General features: G+C 41.4%; 2 protein-coding genes across 2 annotated transcripts; one reads left to right on the forward strand and one right to left on the reverse strand.

Moving 5' to 3' along the window:
• Window positions 1-1,530: 1,530 nt before the first annotated feature.
• LOC115191550 (forkhead box protein A1-B) lies at window positions 1,531-3,535 on the reverse strand. The gene is made up of 2 exons (XM_029749347.1): window positions 2,971-3,535; window positions 1,531-1,997 (listed from the first exon to the last, which is right to left on the reverse strand). The coding sequence occupies exons 1-2, from the start codon at window positions 3,403-3,405 to the stop codon at window positions 1,635-1,637; spliced, it is 798 nt and encodes a 265-aa protein (XP_029605207.1). The 5' UTR covers window positions 3,406-3,535; the 3' UTR covers window positions 1,531-1,634.
• Window positions 3,536-7,501: 3,966 nt separating this feature from the next.
• LOC115192624 (E3 SUMO-protein ligase PIAS4-A) lies at window positions 7,502-19,152 on the forward strand. The gene is made up of 11 exons (XM_029751344.1): window positions 7,502-7,636; window positions 8,596-8,974; window positions 10,658-10,742; window positions 10,844-10,885; window positions 13,383-13,473; window positions 13,584-13,712; window positions 13,887-13,992; window positions 14,109-14,182; window positions 14,607-14,767; window positions 15,384-15,535; window positions 15,718-19,152. Exons 1-11 carry the CDS (start codon window positions 7,610-7,612, stop codon window positions 15,960-15,962), a joined length of 1,491 nt encoding a protein of 496 aa, XP_029607204.1. The 5' UTR covers window positions 7,502-7,609; the 3' UTR covers window positions 15,963-19,152.
• Window positions 19,153-19,569: the final 417 nt, after the last annotated feature.

Raw genomic sequence — 19,569 nt, forward strand, 5'->3', positions numbered from 1 at the left:
CTACACACAACCACACACACAACCACACAGACACAATTAGGAACACCCTGTATCTACACACAACCACACACACAACCACACAAACAACCACACACAGACACAATTAGGAACACCCTGTATCTACACACAACCACACACACAACCACACAGACACAATTATGAACACCCTGTATCTACACACAACTACACACACAACCACACAGACACAATTAGGAACATCCTGTATCTACACACAACCACACATAGACACAATTAGGAACACCCTGTATCTACACACAACTACACACAGACACAATTAGGAACATCCTGTATCGACACACAACCACACACCGACACAATTAGGAACACCCTGTATCTACACACAACTACACACACAACCATACACAGACACAATTAGGAACACCCTGTATCTACACACAACCACACACACAACCACACAGACACAATTAGGAACACCCTGTATCTACACACAACCACACACACAACCACAATTAGGAACACCCTGTATCTACACACAACCACACACACAACCACAATTAGGAACACCCTGTATCTACACACAACTACACACACAACCACACACAGACACAATTAGGAACACCCTGTATCTACACACAACCACATACACAACCACACAAACACAATTAGGAACACCCTGTATCTACACACAACTACACACACAACCACACAGACACAATTAGGAACACCCTGTATCTACACACAACCAGACACAATTAGGAACATCCTGTACCTACACACAACCACACACAGACACAATTAGGAACATCCTGTATCTACACACAACTACACACACAACCACACACAGACACAATTAGGAACACCCTGTATCTACACACAACTACACACACAACCACACAGACACAATTAGGAACATCCTGTATCTACACACAACCACACACAGACACAATTAGGAACACCCTGTATCTACACACAACCACACACAGACACAATTAGGAACATCCTGTATCTACACACAACCACACACACAACCACAATTAGGAACACCCTGTATCTACACACAACTACACACAGACACAATTAGGAACACACAACCACATACAACCACACACGTGAATACACAGGCACACAAAAAGACACACAGACACATAAAGGTATTCACTCGCACGCACATGCTCAGTTGATGAACTGTACTACCTGGAGTACCAAATGTCTTCTCAGAACAGTCATCTGTATGGTCCATTATTCTGTACAGATTTGTTACTTTAAAGTGCTTTATTTACTAGTTCAAAAAGTTATCATTCAGTTTAAGCCTTTTCTCGTCTGACAGAAATCAATGACACTTTGCTGGGTGAGTTTTTTGTTTATTTATTTGAAATTGTGCAAGATATATAAAATATTGCAATATCTTCATCAGTATATTTACAATTCATTTTCTTCATATACAGAATTCATCAAATACAATACACATGTATACTATCACAATACAAATTTGGTGTATTACATTTCAAACAAAAATTGTGCAAAATCGTACTTTGGTGCTTTGGTACTCTTATTTGTGCCAGCCAGCCACAGATTTCACAATCATACTCAATACATCTCTCTCAGCCACCTGTCATATAAAGAACAGACCAACATCCAACATGCATCCAATTCTATGTGGTGCTATTGAACCTGAGCGTGGCTGGGTGTCGTCTGGTCTGCAGGCTGGCCCAGCTCCAATAGATCCTGGCTGAGACGTAAGACAGAGGGTGGGCTGGGGGACAGCACCAGCACCACACCCCCCTGGGCCTATGGAGGGGGTAATAGGGTGTGTGCAGGGCGTAGGGGAGCTGTCCTGTTACTCTGCGGATCCTGCGGCGAGCTCGGCGGCGATGGTAGTCCCCATTGGAGAAGTCCTGGAAGTTAGTAGGGTGGATGGCCCAGAAATGGCCTTTACCATTGTCACTCCGACCAGCCTTCACAAAGCACTCGTTCAGGGACAGGTTGTGTCTGACGCTGTTCCTCCAGTTCTTATCCTGTAGGACAACAAAGTTCACATATGAGACATGAAGTATAAAGTTGAGTAATGAATGAAGTGTTGTATGTGGCCCTGGAACAGAAAGTATATTAATTTATTTGAAACCAATAATCGTTTTCCCTCACAGCTGAATCCCCAGTATATACATTGATACACTGTACCGAGAATATGGCAATTTGCTCTTGCTTTCATTTAATTGGTGCCAAGTTCATGTGAAGAGTCCATGGTGACCTTTGGTCAATGATGTTTCAGTTGGCTGCCAGACGAAACCATCATGTTCACTTTGTCAAACTCCCCCCAATCATATGAGGTAAACTTGCTGTTACACCTGTTAAAGACCTAGTTTTAGTTTTTAGCCTGTTGCGGCTATCAACAGGTTTACCTATAGCCTTGAGATGACTAAGTTAGACCTTCCATGCAACAACAGCATCAGCCGAGCCAGGGTCCTGCATGCAGCAATTATACTCATTACTGAGTCAGACCACTGTGTTTCTACAGCTCACAATAGGAATATAGTGAACATTTAAAATTATAGATCAACTTTTTCAAGCTCTTTATTTTCAGATGCTGCCTTATGACTACAGTGGAGGAAGTGCGTAATGTCCCAGAATAGTACTTTAAGTTTTGGAAACTTTCCACACACTAGTCATTGCTTGACCAAAGAACTTTGCAAAGGTTTTTTTTCATGCGTATCTTGTCTACTGTTATTCAGTTAAATTGATAGGAATATCAGTAATTGGCTATTGGCTATACAGGGTTGGCAATGTCAATTAAATTCAGTCCATATATTAAGTGAATTGAAATTGCATTTCAATCATTTAAAAAATGTACTTTCTAAATAAATGGCACTCTTTTAAATTATTGAATTGTAATGTACTGTATCTCCTGAATTGAAATGAAACTGGCCCCAACCCTAATTCAGACAAATTATCAACTTGAAATGAACCCTGAAATGAATCAATTGGACATACCTTGCTCTTGAAGTAGGAGTAGTTGTCCATGATCCACTGATAGATGTCACACAGCAAGAGCTTCTTCTCCTCTGAAGCAAGTATGGCCATGGAGATAAGGGAGATGTAGGACTGGGAAGGCTTGTCCTGTGGGCTGTCTGTAGTGGTTTCCTCTTCATCTTTTCCCCCTTTGATCTCCTCCTCCTCTTCATTCTCCTCCTCTGACCCCTCTTTTCCCTCTGGCCCCTTCTCAGGGCTCCCAGGTTTGGTCATTTTCCTCTCTGAGAGGATGTCAGAACTCTGGCCCTCCAGTAGGCTATGAGGGGTCTGCTCCACTGTGGGAATATTTTGCTCTTCTCTCATACACTTACTGTCCTTGTTGTACAGCAGGTAGTCTATGGTAAAGCGTATTCCCAAGCGCTCCCGGTCATTGTTGCAGCTGCTTCTGTCCTCCATGGTTCTTCTTAGACTTTTAAGGCAGTTACTAATACTTTCGATGTAGATTATCTATACCCACCACAATAGGCAATCCTCAGATTCTTTCACAGGTGTTTTTGTTTCTTAATTTCAAGATGCTGGTCTAGGACACTGCTGTGCTGTCCATCAGGTAGGAGGCCTCTCTTCAATGTCCTTTGGGCTAAGTAAGTTAAGTCTCTCTGGTCACAAGATCAAGTTAGGACAATTAAAAGGGATCCTCCCAACGTACTCTGTTTGGCGACTCAAACTCAATGTGATGCCAAAGCTTGAATAGGTTTAGAAAAATCTAATTTGTTAGACCAAATAGATAGGTTAGAGAGAAAAAAAAAACGGTATATTTTTTCTATCTATGCAGTGCTCAACTGTATCTTGTGTACACTAGATCAGAATGGATCACAGTTGTGAAGTTACCGCTATTTAAATGTCCGTGAATTTATCCTTCACAGTGAGGGGCAATAGAGACAGGAGATGCAGAGGTAGGGGGTCTAATCGAAGCGGATTAATTTTATTAACCACAGCAAATCTTTGTAATTACGGGAGATTAAACACTCTGATTTAGTAGGACATGGTGTTCAGGGGGTGCTTCAGCAGCACCAAAAGGCATTTAAACAGCGTTATCCCTACTTAAATGGTTTTCAAACAGAGAATGCGCTGCATAGTGCGCATCATTCGAGTTAGGCTTACTGTAAGCCTTTCTGTTATAAAACATTAAATCATTTATCATATATGATATGCTAAAATCAAACTCCTTTGGCACAATGACAACAGCCAAGAGGCTAGACATAATAACTCAAACTACTCTGCTTGAGTTTATCTACTTAATCTAAATTCAATAATTTGGTTGCAGATGAGTGCCAAATCAAGAGCAGAACTATCTCAACTCCATTATTTTACGAATATTCTACTATTTCTCGCATAGGTCTTGTCACAGTTATGAAATGTTTAATTGTTCTATGTAAAAAGCTTTAAATGCTGCTGACTATTTGTAACTATTATAGCACTAAAAAGTGTTGCACTTGTGCTATTCTAGAGTTTAACTACAATAGGCCTATAGCCCTGTTCTGTACATAATCTTGCTATAAAATGTTTCATGCTCAATTATATTTCATTTCATTTGGTTAGAGAGCACATTCAAAGTGCTACTTTCCAGGAATGTCCCTAGCGTCAGTAAAGAAAGATAAGTTGTAATGCTGTATTAGAACAAGGTAGGGCATGCAAACCGTCTCACACTGGCCAAGAATGAGAGGAATGAAGAACAACCAGTGGACTATATCGCCCTCGTCTGTCCGAGTTGTGGAACTACTACTACAGCATATACAGTACTATCCAAGTACACTGCGTGCACAATTGTTAGGCAAATTGTATTCCTCGGGATTCATTTTATTGTTGAACAAACACAATGCTCTCAGTCAATCCAAAATGTTATTGAACCTCAAACCTGAATGTTTAACAAAGGAAAAGTGAGTTGTGTCTTTCTCAGGGAAATATATAAGTGTGCACAATTATTAGGCAACTATTAGTGTGCAGAATTATTAGGCAACTAAATTACAAAAATAATTTCTCTCAACTCACTTGTTGATTCTCAATTTTTAGAGTAAGTGTAACAGATAAGTAACACAAAATTACAATTATATAATATTTTTGGCCTTTCAAAATATTCAGTGACCAATATAGCCACCCTTATTTTAAAGAACTGCCATGAGCCTTCCATTTACATTTTAGTCATTTAGCAGACACTCTTATCCAGAGCGACTTACAGTAGTGAATACATACATTTCATGCATTGTTTTTTCTTCCACTGGCCCCCCGTGGGAATCGAAACCACAACCCTGGCGTTGCACACACCATGCTGGCGTTGCAAACACCATGCTCTACCAACTGCGCCACAGGGAAGGCGTGTCAGTTTCTTGATCTGTTCACGATCAATTTTCGCTGAAGCAGCAACCACAGCCTCCCAAATGCTGTTCAAAGAGGTGTATTGTCTTCCCTCACTGTAAATCTCACGTTTGAGAAGGGCCCACAAGTTCTCAATAGGATTTAAGTCAGATGAGGAAGGGGGCCAGGTCGTTATTCAGGCATCTTTGAGGCCCTTGCTGGCTAGCCAAGCAGTGGAGTACTTGGATGCATGTGATGGAGCATTGTCCTGCATAAAGATCATGGCCTTCTAGAAAGCTGAGGACTTCTTCCTGTACCACTGTTTGACGAAAGAATCTTCCAGAAACTGGCAGTAGGTTTGGGAGTTGAGTTTCAGTCCATCTTCAACCCGATAAGGTCCAACTACCTCATCCTCAATGATAGCAGCCAATACCAGTACCCCTCATTCACCTTGCTGGCACCTGACTCAAAGTGGTGCCCTGTGTCCATTACTGATCCAGCCACGGGCCCATCCATTTGGTCCATCAAGAGTCACTTTCATTTCATCTGTCCATAAAACCTTTGAAAAATCTGTCTTCAGGTATTTCTTTGCCCAATCTTGACGCTTCAACTTGTGAATCTTATTCAGTGGTGGTCTTGTTTTAGTCTTCTTGACCTTGGCCATGTCTCTGAGCACTTGACACCTTGTACTTTTGAACACTCCAGGTAGGTTGCAGTTCTGGAATACGGTGGCACTGGAGGATAATGGGTTCCTGGTAGTTTGACGTTTAATTCTTCTCAAGTCTTTTGCAGTTATTTTGCGCCTTTTCTTCCCCAAGCGTTTTTTTGCGCCCCAGTTGACTATTCGCAACAAAACGTTTGATTGTCCGGTGGTCACGCCTCAATAGTTTAGCTATTTAAAGAGCGTCGCATCCGTCTGAAAGGCATTTTACATTTTTAGCTTTTCAGTATCAGTTAAATCTCTTTTTTGGCCCATTTTACCTGAGGTAATGAGGCTGCCTAATAATTATGCACACCTTGATATAAGGTGTTATTCACTTTCGTCACACCCTCCCTCATTACACAAATACATATCACCTGAAAATGATTAAATCCAATAAGCATTCAAGTTTATATGGTTTGGAGTTCGAAAATGTGAATAGAAATAATGATAAGATCAGAATACTCACTTGCCTAATAATTGTGCACGCAGTGTATTATGAGTGAGCCATGCGGTAAAATGTGTCATTAATTAAAGCTAGAATCCTCAATTTAAAGAATACAAAGCGGTTACATCCACCTATGTGTTGGTAAAAAGCTGAGGGATTGGCCTGGAGAAATGTAACCACTCTCAAATATATAGGCAGAGATATGGATGCAAGGACTGACCATCCATAATATCAAAATTATAGTTTTAATTAGTTTTGAAGCAATCCAGCAGTCAAACTCATTCCATGGAGGGCCTAGTGTCTGCGTTTTTCTTTTCTTATTTCAATTAAGACCTAGAGCAGAGTTAGGCTATATGTATTGTTCCAATAGTATACTTAAGTTATGGCAAATTTGAGGTCAACATATATCAAAGATAATATATAAAAGCGTATATATTCTTTAATTAGATTTTATGAATCAATTTGAACCATTTCTGTTCTTCAGCACAAATCACGAAGTTTGGAAATCCAGAAATGGATCTTCAATGGAGAGTGTGAAATCGGGATTTATTTAACTCATGATTGCTCTTATTCAATGCACTGCATTTTTAAATTGAAAATCAAATATAACCTCTCTCAGAACGTGACTTCAGTACGCTACATCTGTGTACTGCATTTTGACTTGGCTCCCTGTGATTATTTAGGTTTTGTGTTAAAAAATATACAAAGCATTTAAAGTTGATAGCTAATAGTTCATTGCAAATCCCGAAGTGGAGCTTTTCACTCAGACAGGAGTTGATTTGGCCATGTGCCTCTCCCCATTTAACAAGTCATGCTTTCCTCTTGTGTTGAATTTGAATTATTTCCACAACGCATATTCTCTTTGACTCGATAGTATAAAACTCAGCAAACTCCAACGTTCAGCTATTTGGAGGCTGGTTATGTTTTCTTATAATTGAGGCCTAGCATAGAGGGGAGGCCTGTCTTTTAGTGTTTAAAAAAAAGTTGTACTGTCACTTTAAAACAATGCTGGCACGCCTACTTTTAACACACTCCTTGAGGCTCGTGATGTAGTTGCTCTGTGATTGGAAGCAGAGAACCGTCGACCAGCGACCCCTCTGTCTCTCATTGGCGAAGGACTATCTTTCGGCTCTGGCTCTCGCGGTGGCTGCTGTACGAAGATGGCGGCCGAACTGGTGGAAGCGATGGTAAGCAGAGCTCCGCTCGCCTGGGTTGATAGAAAAGGGTCTGCTGTAGCGTGGGGGATGGCCTGCTAGGCTGGGAAACTGTAAGGGTGTGTCATGAATACTGTCTAAAAGGGTTTAACTTAGCTACTTATTGATGGTTGATTAATTGGTATATTGAAACTGGTTTCTGTGCGCTGCTAAGTGCGTCTAGTTAGCAGGGACATGGCAAAGTGATGAGACCATAAACATTCGCCATCAGGGAGTCGGCGTGAAATTGTACCATTCAATGTTTAAGCAAAATATTGCATTAAGCATTCGGGCCATCCGCTGTCCATTTGACTTCTCAAATGGATGTATTTTCAGTATTGGGGGTGACAACAGAACAAGTGGAGTTAGCTTAGCTAGCTAGCTATGTAACCAATAGCCTAGCCTCTGTTGTCAGACAAGGCAATTGCTCAATGCCGCTGTCTGGACTAAACAGTAAGCATGTCACTAAGCCTTATACACGAACTGTAGCAATTAAGTCAATTGATGAGATTGTAAGGTAACTTTCTTATTAACTAAATAGATAGCTAACGTTCCATGCATTGCCGGGTCTTCGACTATACCGGTGTTGTGTCCTATAGTAGTTACATGAGGGACCAGTCTAGGTTTTGCTTGCAGGAAAGATATGTATGGCGTTAGGAACAGAAGGGGCTCATAGGTTACGTTACTGAATTCTAGAGGGTATGGATGGGAAATATTGCTCCAAGCAAATACTGACATTGATATTTCAACCCAGCAAAAAATAAGTTGGTAAGATCTGAGTATACACTTTAAACAACTTTTTTTAGACACCTGTGCCCATCTCTTTGTGTAGGCTATTTTTCTTATTGGGACTTTCCTAGGTCAAGGAATCCAAAGATTGTAATCCAAAATCCAAGATGGTAATCCAAAACCTCCCCTCTTCTTCCTATCCCTCTCCTTTGCCTTCCCTCCAGAACATGGTGAAGAATTTTCGGGTGTCTGACCTGCAGACGCTGCTGGCCTCTATGGGCCGCAGTAAAAGTGGTCTGAAGCAGGACCTGGTGGGACGGGCGCTGAGGCTGGTGCAAACAGAGTGCAGCCCAGAGCTGCTGAAGAACGTGCGGCAGCTCTATGAGTCACGCTTCCCCAAGGCATCGGGTTGGCTGGCTGCCCGGCGCCCGGAGGGGGTCTCTGTGGCCTACTCCTCCCTCAGCTCCTCGCCCACTGGCACACAGGGCGCAGACTACCTCAACGGCATCCCCAAGCTGTCCTCCACACCAGCAGCTGAGGTGAAGCTGGTGTCACTGCCATTTTACCAAACTCTGGAGAAGCTGTTGCTGCCAACGGAGCTGAGTAAGTGATTTTTGTATTTTTTTCCCCCCGCAGTGAGATGTCAGGCTAGTCTTTGTAGAGAGGGCCAAACATTTTTAATGCTCAAACAATAAAGTTCAGAAGAATACTTCCTGGTCAGGTCTTGTTGCCAGGGGGTTTTCTGACCTCTGGGCCCTGGCCCTACACATACAGTGCATTCGGGAAGTATTCAGACCCCTTGACTTTTACCACATTTTGTTACAGCCTTATTCTAAAATGTATTTTCTTTTATATGTCCCCCTCAATCTACACACACTACCCAATAATGACAAAGCAAAAAAGGTTTTTGGAATTTTTTGTTAGTTTATTTTTTATATATAAATTATCACATTTTCAAACCCTTTAGTCAGTACTTTGTTGAAGCACCTTTGGCAGGGATTTACAGCCTTGAGTCTTCTTGGCTTTGAAGCTACAAGCTTGGCACACCTGTATTTGGATAGTTTCTCCCATTCATCTATGCAGATCCTCTCAAGCTATGTCAGGTTGGTTGGGGAGCTGCACAGCTATTTTCAGGTCTCTCCATCGATGTTTGATCGGATTCAAGTCCGGGCTCTGGCTGGGCCACTCGAGGGCATTCAGAGACTTGTCCCGAAGCCTCTCCTGCGTTGTCTTGGCAGTGTGCTTAGGGTCGTTGTCCTGTTGGAAGTTGAACATTCGCCCCTAGTCTGAGGTCCTGAACGCTCTGGAGCAGGTTTTCATCAAGGATCTCTCAGTACCTTGCTCCGTTCAGCTTTCCCCCGATCCTGACTAGTCTCCAGACCCTGCCGCTGAAAAACATCCCCACAGCATGATGATGCCACAACCATGCTTCACCGTAGGGATGGTGCCAGGTTTCCTCTAGACGTGCCGCTCTACCATAAAGGCCTGATTGGTGGAGTGCTGCGGAGATGGTTGTCCTTCTGGAAGGTTCTCTCATCTCCACAGAGGAACTCTGGAGCTCTGTCTGTGACCATCAGGTTCTTGGTCACCTCCCTGACCAAGGCCCTTCTCCCCTGATTGCTCAGTTTGGCTGGGCGGCCAGCTCTAGGAAGAGTTTTGGTGGTTCCAAATTTCTTCCAATTAAGAATGATGGAGGTCACTGTGTTCTTGGGGTCCTTCAATGCTGCAGACATTTTTTTGGTGCCTCGACACAATCATGTCTCGGAGGTCTACGGTTTTTGTTCTGACATGCACTGTCAACTGTGGGACCTTATCTAGACAGGTGTTTGCCTTTTCCAAATCATGTCCAATCAATTGAATTCAACACAGGTGGACTCCAATCATGTTGTAGAAGCATCTCAAGGATTATTAATAGAAACAGAATGCACCTGAGCTCAATTTTGAGTGTTCATAGCAAAGGGTCTGAATACTTAGAAATACCTTATTTACATGTTTGTTTAATACATTTACAAACATTTCTAAAAACCTGTTTTTGTTTTGTCATTATGGGGTATTGTGTGTAGATTGAGGACAAATGTATTTTTATCAATTTTATAATAAGGCTGTAAGCTAACAAAATGTGGAAAAAGTCAAGGGGTCTGAATACTTTCCCGAATGCACTGTATATTAATGATAGAAACATGCCATGGCATTAAAATGAGAAGTACTAAGGACATTTTGGACATCACGAAGCATAGTGATGTTGTGCATTGTGTATGATCTATTTTTCTGCACCTGTCGTTGTAGTTGCCCAGAACAGTGAGAAACTGCAGGACAGTCAATGCGTATTTGAGTTAACACAGAGCCAAGCAGACCAAGTCAGAAACTCAACGTGAGTATAACACTTTTATTCAAAGTTAACTGTCTATCCTACTGCTTGTGACTTTGAATGAGCACTGAGGGTACCATCATTTTTCCCTCTTGTTGTTTCAGTGAGCTTCGGCCAGGAATGAAGGCAATCCAGGTGGTTCTTAGGTGAGTTAAGAGGTCCAACTGTTTTACACACACAGCAGGACACCAATCCCAGTGTTAATATAATTGCATAGGTACGTATAGTTGATACATACAGTACCAGTCAAAAGTTTGGACACACATACTCATTCAAGGGTTTTTCTTTATTTTTTACTATTTTCTACATCGTAGAATAATAGTGAAGACATCAACTATGAAATAACACATGGAATCATGTAGTAACCAAACAAGTGTTAAACAAATCAAAATACATTTTATATTTGAGATTCTTCAAAGTAGCCACCCTTTGCCTTGACAGCTTTGCACACTCTTGGCATTCTCTCAACCAGCTTCACCCGGAATGCTTTCCCAACAGTCTTGAAGGACTTCCCACATATGCTGAGCAATTTCTGGCTACTTTTCACTCTGCGGTCCAACTCATCCCAAACCATCTCAATTGGGTTGAGTTCAGGTGATCGTGGAGGCCCGGTCATCTGATGCAGCACTCCATCACTCTCCTTCTTGGTCAAATAGCCCTTACATAGCCTGGAGGTGTGTTGGGTCATTGTCCTGTTGAAAAACAAATTATGGTCCAACTAGGCACAAACCAGATGGTATGGCGTATCGCTGAAGAATGTTGTGGTACACATGCTAGTTAAGTGTGCCTTGAATTCTAAATAAATCACTGACGGTGTCACCAGGAAAGCACCATCACACCACCACCTCCATGCTTCACGATGGGAACTACACATGCGGAGATCATTTGTTCACCTACTCTGCGTCTCACAAAGATACGGTTGGAACCAAAATTCTCCAATTTGGACTCCAGACCAAAGGACAGATTTCCACCAGTCTAATGTCCATTGCTCGTGTTTCTTGGCACAAGCAAGTCTCTTCTTCTTATTGGTGTCCTTTAGTAGTGGTTACTTTGCAGCAATTAGACCATGAAGGCCTGATTCACACAGTCTCCTCTGAACAGTTGATGTTGCAATGTGTCTGTTACTTTAACTCTGTGAAACATTTATTTGGGCTGCAGTTTCTGAGGCTGGTAACTCTAATGAACGTATCCTCTGAAGCAGAGGTAACTCTGGGTCTTCCTTTCCTATGGTAGTCCTCATGAGAGCCAGTTTCATCACAACGCTTGATGGTTTTTGCGACTGCATTTGAAGAAACTTTCAAAGTTCTTGAAATTTTCCGTATTGACTGACCTTCATGTCTTAAAGTAATGATGGACTGTTGTTTTTCTTTGCTTATTTGAGCTGTTCTTGCCATAATATGGCCATCTTCTGTATACCCCCTACCTTGTCACAACACAACTGATTGGCTCAAATGCATTAAGAAGGAAAGAAATTCCACAAATTAACTTTTTAACAAGGCACACCTGTTAATTGAAATGCATTCCAGGTGACTACCTCATGAAGCTGGTTGAGAGAATACCAAGAGTGTGCAAAGCTGTCATCAAGGCGAAGGCTGGCTATTTTAAAGAATCTCAAATATATTTTGATTTAACACTTTTTTTTGGTTACTACATGATTCCGTTTGTTATTTTATAGTTTTGATGTCTTCACTAATGTTCTACAATGAAGAAAATAGTAGAAATAAAGAAAAACCCTTGAATGAGTGTGTCCAAACTTTTGACAAGTACTGTACATGTTAGGTACATAGAGTTGATTTGCAAAACTCAAGTATGCAGTTATAGCCTTTGCCATATCAGTATCTAGGTTTCCATCAATTTGTTAAAAGATTTTCATGCAAATATTTGCTTAAAATATGCAAATTTCACAAGCAGTGGTCAATTTCCATCAAACTGTTTTGTTAATTAAAAGCTGTGCGGGATGATGTAGTGCACATATAAAGCACTTTGTCGTATAACTTAATTTACCAAATAAATTAAAAAACAAGTACAATGTGTTTCCATCCAGTTTTTAACTCTGCCGTTGGTTTTGGCACAAGAAGTATGCAACAAACTGTAAATGTGCCCACTGGTCTTAGCACGTGTGCTCTAGCCAACAGCTCGCAGAGGGTAGGCTTCATGATGACATTTTGGATAAGAGCAAGATAATTTTTATTTGTCAATTGACAGCCAAGCATTGATCATCATGTCACTAGTGTCAAACTAAGACCCTCAATATTTACTGGAAAGGAGCATCAAGATCATCACTGTGCACTTTCACCACCCTGTGAAGTTCATAACTTATTTCATCTGTAGCCTAATAAACTGTGCAGTGTGCATGCTTTTCTAAGTCATAGGAGAACCACGCAACATTCAACATTTTACTTCGAGATGATGGTATTTTGTTCTGTCGGCGTTTGGAAAGTTTTCCTCTACAGTGTCCTCGTTTGTCAACAGTGAAAGTCAAAAAACAAAATGGTGTACAATTTGAAATGTGTGTATTGAATGACAAATCTGACCACCTCAACCATTCATTGGGAATGGCTCAGTGTCTGAGGCTTACAAATGTTGCCACTTATCTAACACCGCTAACCAATAAACCTATGCTGTTTCTACGATGCTTTACAGAATCTGTTACACAGACTCCATCGGTGTCCAGGAAGATCAGTACCCTCCCAATATTGCTGTCAAAGTCAACCAGTCTTACTGTCATGTACCGGTGAGTAGTCAAGATGGTTTGTATGCCTGATGGGATCCCCCAACTAACTAAGAAAATACCTTGGCTTCTAAATATTGGAGGCTTAACATGTCTATATTTGTTCTGTACAGGGTTACTACCCTTCTAATAAGCCAGGTGTGGAGCCGCGTCGGCCCTGTCGCCCAGTCAACATCACACCCTGGTTACACCTCTCCACTGCCACCAACCGGGTCACTGTCACATGGGGCAACTTCGGCAAGGTCGGGCTCTGGTTGACATTGTTCTGTAATTGAAAACCTCGCTGCTGTATTCCAAATTTGTTTTGATTCATTTTTATGACAAGTATTTTAAATGGTGTGGTTTGTTTTCTGTAGAATTTCATATCTGCTGCTTTCCAGTGTTCATTCTGCTCACTGCTCTCGTTCTGTGTGCAGCGCTACTCGGTGGCAGTGGATTTAGTGAGGGTCTTCACATCAGCAGAGCTCTTCGGCCAACTCAAACACTGCTCAGTGGAGAGTGCAGAACGCTGTCGGGAACGCAGTAAGTGGTCTCAACATTTTTCTCTCTCTCCCTGTTTTTCATGCATCTTGCATTTTAGTGATGTTCACCGTGTAATGCTGTGTGATGTTGAACTAGTTTCTCTCTGCTGTGTCCAGTTCAGGACAAGCTACGCTTTGATCCAGAGAGCGAGATCGCTACCACAGGGCTACGGGTGTCCCTCATCTGTCCTGTGAGTATCTGCGCTCCCACCCTAATCCATATCCACCCAAGAGAGGAAGTCAAACTTTTCAGTTGTTTCTGACCAAAACAAAGAGAACTCACGACACGACAAACAGGCTACAACCCACCATTTGTCCACAGCTTAATAATCAAATAAAATTGTATTCGTCACATGCGCAGAATACAATAGGTGTAGACCTTTCCGTGAAATGCTTACTTACAAGCCCTTAACCAACATTGCAGTTCAAGAAATAGTTAATCAAATATTTACTAAATAAACTAAAGTATTATATTATTTTTTTATCAATCAAAAAGTAACACCATAAATGTAAATAACAATAACTAAGCTATATACAGGGGGTACCGGTACTGAGTCAATGTGCGGGGGTACAGGATAGTCGAGGTAATGGCATGTCTCCCTTTTCTCCTCTCAGCTGGTGAAGATGCGGATAGGTGTTCCATGTCGGGTGATCACCTGTGCCCACCTGCAGTGTTTTGACGCCATCTTCTTCCTGCAAATGAATGAGAAGAAGCCCACGTGGACCTGCCCTGTGTGTGACAAGCAGGCTCCCTTTGAGCTGCTCACCATCGATGGGTAAGTAAGGCACGTTGAGACTTGAGACTTACTAGCACTACCACTCACAGGAATTTGAGAACCACGCTTCCTCTTTGCATGGGTCATTGCTTGTTCAACCTTGGAAACAAACATTTGCATTTTTGGAGAAATTTGTAGACTCCTGTTAAAACTTGCAATGGCTTACCTACACTGGGCTACATTTTCAATAAGGCTGTTGTCTCTCCCTGTTATATTGTGGAACAGAGTAGAATAGTAGAAATGTCAAACCATTTCCATTGGGCTCCCGAGTGGTGCAGTGGTCTAAGGCACTAAATCTCAGTGCTAGAGGCGTCACTACAGACCCTGGTTCGATTCCAGGCTCTATCACAACCGGCCGTGATTGGTAGTCCCATAGGGTGGCGCACAATTGGCCCAGCCAATTGTGCGCCTTAGGGTTTGGTCGGGGTAGGCTGTCATTGTAAGTGAACATTTGTTTTTGACTGACTTACCTAGATAAATAAAGGTAAATAAAATTCCACAAACTTCCTATCTAAGATTTGAGAGTTGAAAATGTTGTGGGACACATCCGATCGATCCCTTGTGAGTCCTGGTATGATATGTACTTCTCTTACTGACTGTTTGTCTCATGTTTCAGGCTGGCATCTGAGATCTTAAAAGAGACCCATGAGGATATTGAGGAGATTGAATATCTGACTGACGGGTCATGGAGACCCATCCGAGATGAGAAGGAGAAGGAGAGGGAGAGGGAACGCAGCAACACGCCTGACTACCCTGTTCTGGATATATGTAAGTGCATGTCGAGTATTGCCATTATTGCCTTTTTGACAATTGCAGACTAATGTTTTGATTTTTAATTTAAATTTTCCAAATGAATTTAAGACCCCACGCTGTGTAGGTCATGTCTATTTTTTGTTTTTTTTAAACGCCATTGGTTTGTAATAGTGTGTGACCCTGTTCCTTCTTCTCAGGTGTTCCTGAGGTGAATGGCCACTCCCCGGCCCACAGCAGCACCAGCCAGACGGGGAAGTCAGGAGCAGGGTCCACGGCAGGGGGGGCGGGAGGAGGAGGAGTGGTGGTTGATCTGACTCTAGACTCTGAGGAGGAGGGGGGAGGGGCTGCAGGAGACAGCGACGACACTGAGGACAGCCAGGACAGCCCTGCCCCCAAGAGGGGCCGATACGACTATGACAAGGACCTGGTCACAGCGTACTGACTGGCGGACTGACCCCACAGACTGGGAGAGATGGTTGGGCAAAATTGGAGGACTGGAAATCATTAGTCCCTACTACATCGCCCGCCCGCCCCCACTACTCTAGCATATATTCCCACAGACACATGCGCATACATGTACTGTCAACCTCTGGAGTGGTTAGGCTTCCTCAATACACCACTGGAAAAAGCAGCTCCCTGACACTTGTGACCCCTCCCCCTCCCAGCATTCAAATTCTGTATCCTCCATCATAACGACCATTGAAAAGAGTAACCTCCCAAACTATTTCTCCCTCCATCTTCTTGTACTTTGTATTTGACTTGAACTTAAGGCTCTCAAAGCCACAAGCATTTGGTGTTTGCGTCTCAAAATTTCGCCACTTTTTGTGATCGCAGGCAGTGGGAGATATGGAGCCTCCTCCGTAGTTCAGTGGTAAGAGGCCAAATAACTTAAATGAATAATTTGGGACACGAACAACAGACTACATTTTTCTGGAATATGATTAAATTGAACAACACCCCTACTTTTTCTTTCTGTTTAATTTATTCAGACAATGAAAATAAATTAGCTCTAACAAAACCTTCCCCCATTTCTATTGTCTTTAAATGCTGACAACCTACCTCAGTCATACACAGCAAACTTACTTGACCAGAGAGAGTAGCACCTGAACTAAGGTTGCTATAGTATTTAACAAGAGGGTCTATTTTATTTTTTTGTCTAACTTTTTTTCGCTCACTCGCCTCACTTTTCCAAACAATTTATGTATGGCCTTTCTAAAGAATGGGTTATTGGAATCAGGGTCGTGTTCATCAGGGCACATGTTGCAAAACATATTTTTATGGTTTGTAACAGAAAATGAGCATTTCTTATTGGACAAGTACAGTTGGTACCTCCCTGTTTAACTCCATTAGAGCATTTTTGTTCCAATTTGTGCCTACTGAATGCGACCCAGGAATGCTGTGTCTTTGACAAGTTCTTGTATATACTCCCCACTGCATTGAAATCTATGATTTGATTTGGTGGCTGAATTCATATGACAAGCTATTGTCTTTGTGGAGAGTTTGCAAAAACAAGCAGTTATCATTTGAGGTTTTGGAACATAATCTTTTCAGATTTTTCCCAATGTTCTGTTTTGCCAGTGTTGTTCATATTGATCAAGGAAACAAATGCAGGATGTATTCTTTTCACTTGCCTATTTCATGTCGGTTTTCAACAGTTGAATAGTCTAGAGACTGACTACTGCTGCATTCAACCTTCCCCTGATATCCTGAGAGCTTTGCAGGGCTTTGAACTGGACTAGAGTTTTTGTTTCTGTTTTTTTTTATTGAACAAGGCTAAAGAATGATCATGTCACAAATATTAGTATCCACACAATTGGTCAAGATCATGTTGAGGCAATTGTGCCAAACAGATTTGGGTCAGTTATCTCTTGATGTGAGGTCAGATTTGGGTGCCTTTTTGTTTTGAGTTAAGATTGGTGGAGGCTGGAGCCCACAGTTGTTTGGCTACTTGAGCTGGTCTACACAGGAAGGCTCAGTAAGAAAATGTAATTCACTTTTTTTTTCTTTTTTCCCCTGGAGTGGAAGACTTGAGGGATGTGTCTTCAGATCTGGAATGGGATTAATTTGTCAGTGTCGACATCCTTTTTGACTTAATTTTCTTCGTCTTAAGTATTTTATTTATTGATAATTGATTGCTTCATGTCTTTGTTTTATTTGAATGGCAGTTTATATTAAAATGTACATATGTCTCAATGGAAAGAGTGCTTTACCAGAGCATTTATATACGGCTCTGATCTGTACACGTTTTCAGTAAGGGATAGCAGAACACTTACGAAGCTTGGACTTTTTGTGGAAGAGTGAATGATTGCGGCACAAAGCACTGCCATTGTTAGACAGGTTCCATTCCTTTTCCTCTGAGGAAACTTAGCACTTCTAACCAATGACACATTCTGCCTCCTCCCAGTTCAAGGATATTACCCTCAGAAATCAGCATTTATTATCACATAGATCCTAGATGAATGTCCTCTACATCAGTAATAGCTGCTTCAGAGGAGCTTTTTCCACAGGCACAGTTAAAATTGTAATAAACAGTTCATCTTTTGGGTAAAAACAGTTGTTGAGAGAATTTGGCTCCATGGATGGTATGAGTTTTTAATATCCTCTCACTTTTATTTACTTTCGTGGTCATTAGATTCCTCACTCAAGAGTCCCTGTTTTCAATCTGTACTGTAGAGATGGCATTTCTGTTTTTATAGAACGGTGAGTTCTGAATTCCTAAAATGTCTCAAATGGTATTGATGATGCATGCATTTGACTATAGCATATTGACATTTTGTGATCATCCTGAATTCAGACTTGCGTAGACATTTTGTCCAAAGTGTAGTAGTATACCTAATCTAATAATGAGATGGTAATGACCTGAGGAAACATATGGGCTCTGGTCTTTTATGTTAACCTGGTCTTCCAATTTTCTGCAGTACTCATGACATGTCCATATAGCTTGCGGATTGTTATACCGATTGGTGAGTCCTGTAAACATGGGAAACCCGCAACGATTGATGGCACTTTCTGTAAAAGAAACTCAAACCGTAGCCGTGTCCCTGAATATGACAGTCGTTGTTCAATTTAATGCATTTAAGCAACATGAAATTCTGCAAGATGTATTAACATCTTCAACTAACAGAAATTACTTTACAGATTTAAATCACATTGTTTAAATTTACAGGTGCAAAAGTGTAGAAGAATGTCCCTGCGCAGATAAGATTTCCTCAAGCTTTTTCATATCGTGGGCAAGGCGAGAGAGGTGAACTACATGTTTCTAAGGAACTCAGTTATAATAATGCTTAAGGTAGCATGAGCAGTGGCTTGCAATCCATGATGTAAATGTTTTGTTTGTCTTTTTATATGTTCATATTAAAAGACAATACAATTAAAATATTTTATTAAGCTTTGAATTGCCTCCAGTTGTCCCAAAAGTCCAATAAAATCACAAATACCAGTGTTGGAACTGATGCCACTTTAGGGGTAAGAGAGGTGGTTGAGGTGTAGATTGGTGGGATGTCCTGTACCTGATGCTGTGGCCTCAGGGACACATTTGTCTCCTGTTCAAAAAGAACTGTAAAATTCTAAATAATTGTATTCGAACACCTGTTATTGATGTGTGGAACTAATTAAAACATTTTTAAATCTAATTGTCTTAATTAATTTTAGCTTTAAAACTAACTGAAGTTGCTTCTGGAAAAAGTGATTTAAAACAAACATTTAATCGTGATCAAATGACTTTTGCCAGTTTTCCCATAGGTAATCAAATAGTATTTTTCACATGCTTCGTAAACAGGTGTGGACTAACAGTGAAATGCTTATGTATAGGCCCTTCCAAACAATGCAGAGAGAAAGAAAATAGAGAAATAATAGAAAAGTAAAACGCATAGTAATAACCAATGAGTAACGCTAACTTGGCTATATACAAGGGGTACTGAGTCAATGTACAGGGGTACGAGGTAATTGAGATATGTACATAACTAGGAATAAAGTGACAGATAGTAAACGGTAGCAGGAGCATACGTGATGAGTCAAAGTTAGTGCAAAAAGGTTCAATGCAAATAATG

The sequence above is a fragment of the Salmo trutta genome, chromosome 4 (genome assembly GCF_901001165.1).
Source record: "Salmo trutta chromosome 4, fSalTru1.1, whole genome shotgun sequence".
In the NCBI taxonomy this organism is placed as follows: Eukaryota; Metazoa; Chordata; class Actinopteri; order Salmoniformes; family Salmonidae; genus Salmo; species Salmo trutta.